Source organism: Echinops telfairi, unplaced genomic scaffold (genome assembly GCF_000313985.2).
Source record: "Echinops telfairi isolate 266 unplaced genomic scaffold, ASM31398v2 ScPeMD7_7475;HRSCAF=8513, whole genome shotgun sequence".
Lineage (NCBI taxonomy): Eukaryota > Metazoa > Chordata > Mammalia > Afrosoricida > Tenrecidae > Echinops > Echinops telfairi.
In genome coordinates, this window is record NW_022111379.1 from 17,613,572 (window position 1) to 17,614,547 (window position 976).

The window sequence follows — 976 nt, forward strand, 5'->3', positions numbered from 1 at the left end:
CCCCCCAGGTCACGCTAACCATCCCTTAGTGACCAGACCCTGTGCTGCTAGGAGAAAGGGACATCATCGGGCACCCCGCTGCCTGTTGCCGTCCTGGGTCTGACCTCAGTGTGCGCTAAGGCAGGCGGGTGGGAGAGGCAAGGGTCCTGGGGAGGCAGGGCGGGTGTGAGGTGTGGGTGGCAGGGTGCGAGGGGAGGCTTTTCTAGATGGAGAAGGGCGATCTCCCTCAGGCTGGGTCCTGAAGGACCCAGGTGGGGTTTGTAGGCAGAGTGGTAAGTGGAATGGACACTTCCCAGGAGCATGGCCGGAGAAAGACACAGGCCCAGGGTGAAACCCTAAAACCCACCGCCTCCCTATGATGCTAGTCGCCTCTCCAGGGTCACAGGTCACTGGCATTCGGAAGTGTTCCCAGCACTTCCCCGCGCTCCCAGCCCAAGTCTCCTTGCCTGTAGGCTGCGAAACCCCTCCCTGCCACCTCCTCCCTCTGCCCCCCTCTCCCCACTGCACTGGGTCCTGGGGCAGCAGCCGCAGCTGCCCGGGGACCACCTAGCTGCCAGAACTGTGCCTCACCCCTTTCCATGTGCTCTTGAGAGACCCCATGAGAATCATCACACTTCAGAGCAGTGGTTCTCAACCTTCCTAATGCTGCGACCCTTTCATGCAGTTCCTCATGTTGTAGTAGCAGTTGTTTTCATTGCTACTTCATCACTGCCATTTGGCTACCGTTATGAATCGGGCAACCCCTGTTCCCCAGGAAACCAGAGCTTCGAGGAATCCTCAGCTTACAGCAAGACCATCCTGCCCCCCAGCCAGCCGTGGGCCGAGGAGTTGAGCCACAGTGCCCTGAGCGAGGCCGGGAGCCTGCCCGCCTTCTCCGTGCCCCAGGCAGCCGCCCCGGGCAGCACCACGCCCAGTGCCACCAGCAGCAGTGGCTGTTCCACGGTGAGTCCCTGCCCCACCTGGCAGGCCAGTGCTG

General features: G+C 62.0%; 1 protein-coding gene across 1 annotated transcript in view; it reads left to right on the top strand.

Moving 5' to 3' along the window:
* Positions 1–976, top strand: part of EPAS1 (endothelial PAS domain protein 1) — a 97,065-nt gene that overhangs the window by 84,415 nt on the left and 11,674 nt on the right. Inside the window, exons 10-11 of the mRNA XM_045285681.1 lie at positions 265–272; positions 755–942. Of these exons, the coding sequence (XP_045141616.1) occupies positions 265–272; positions 755–942 (196 nt within the window). The remainder of the gene's footprint in view (positions 1–264; positions 273–754; positions 943–976) is intronic.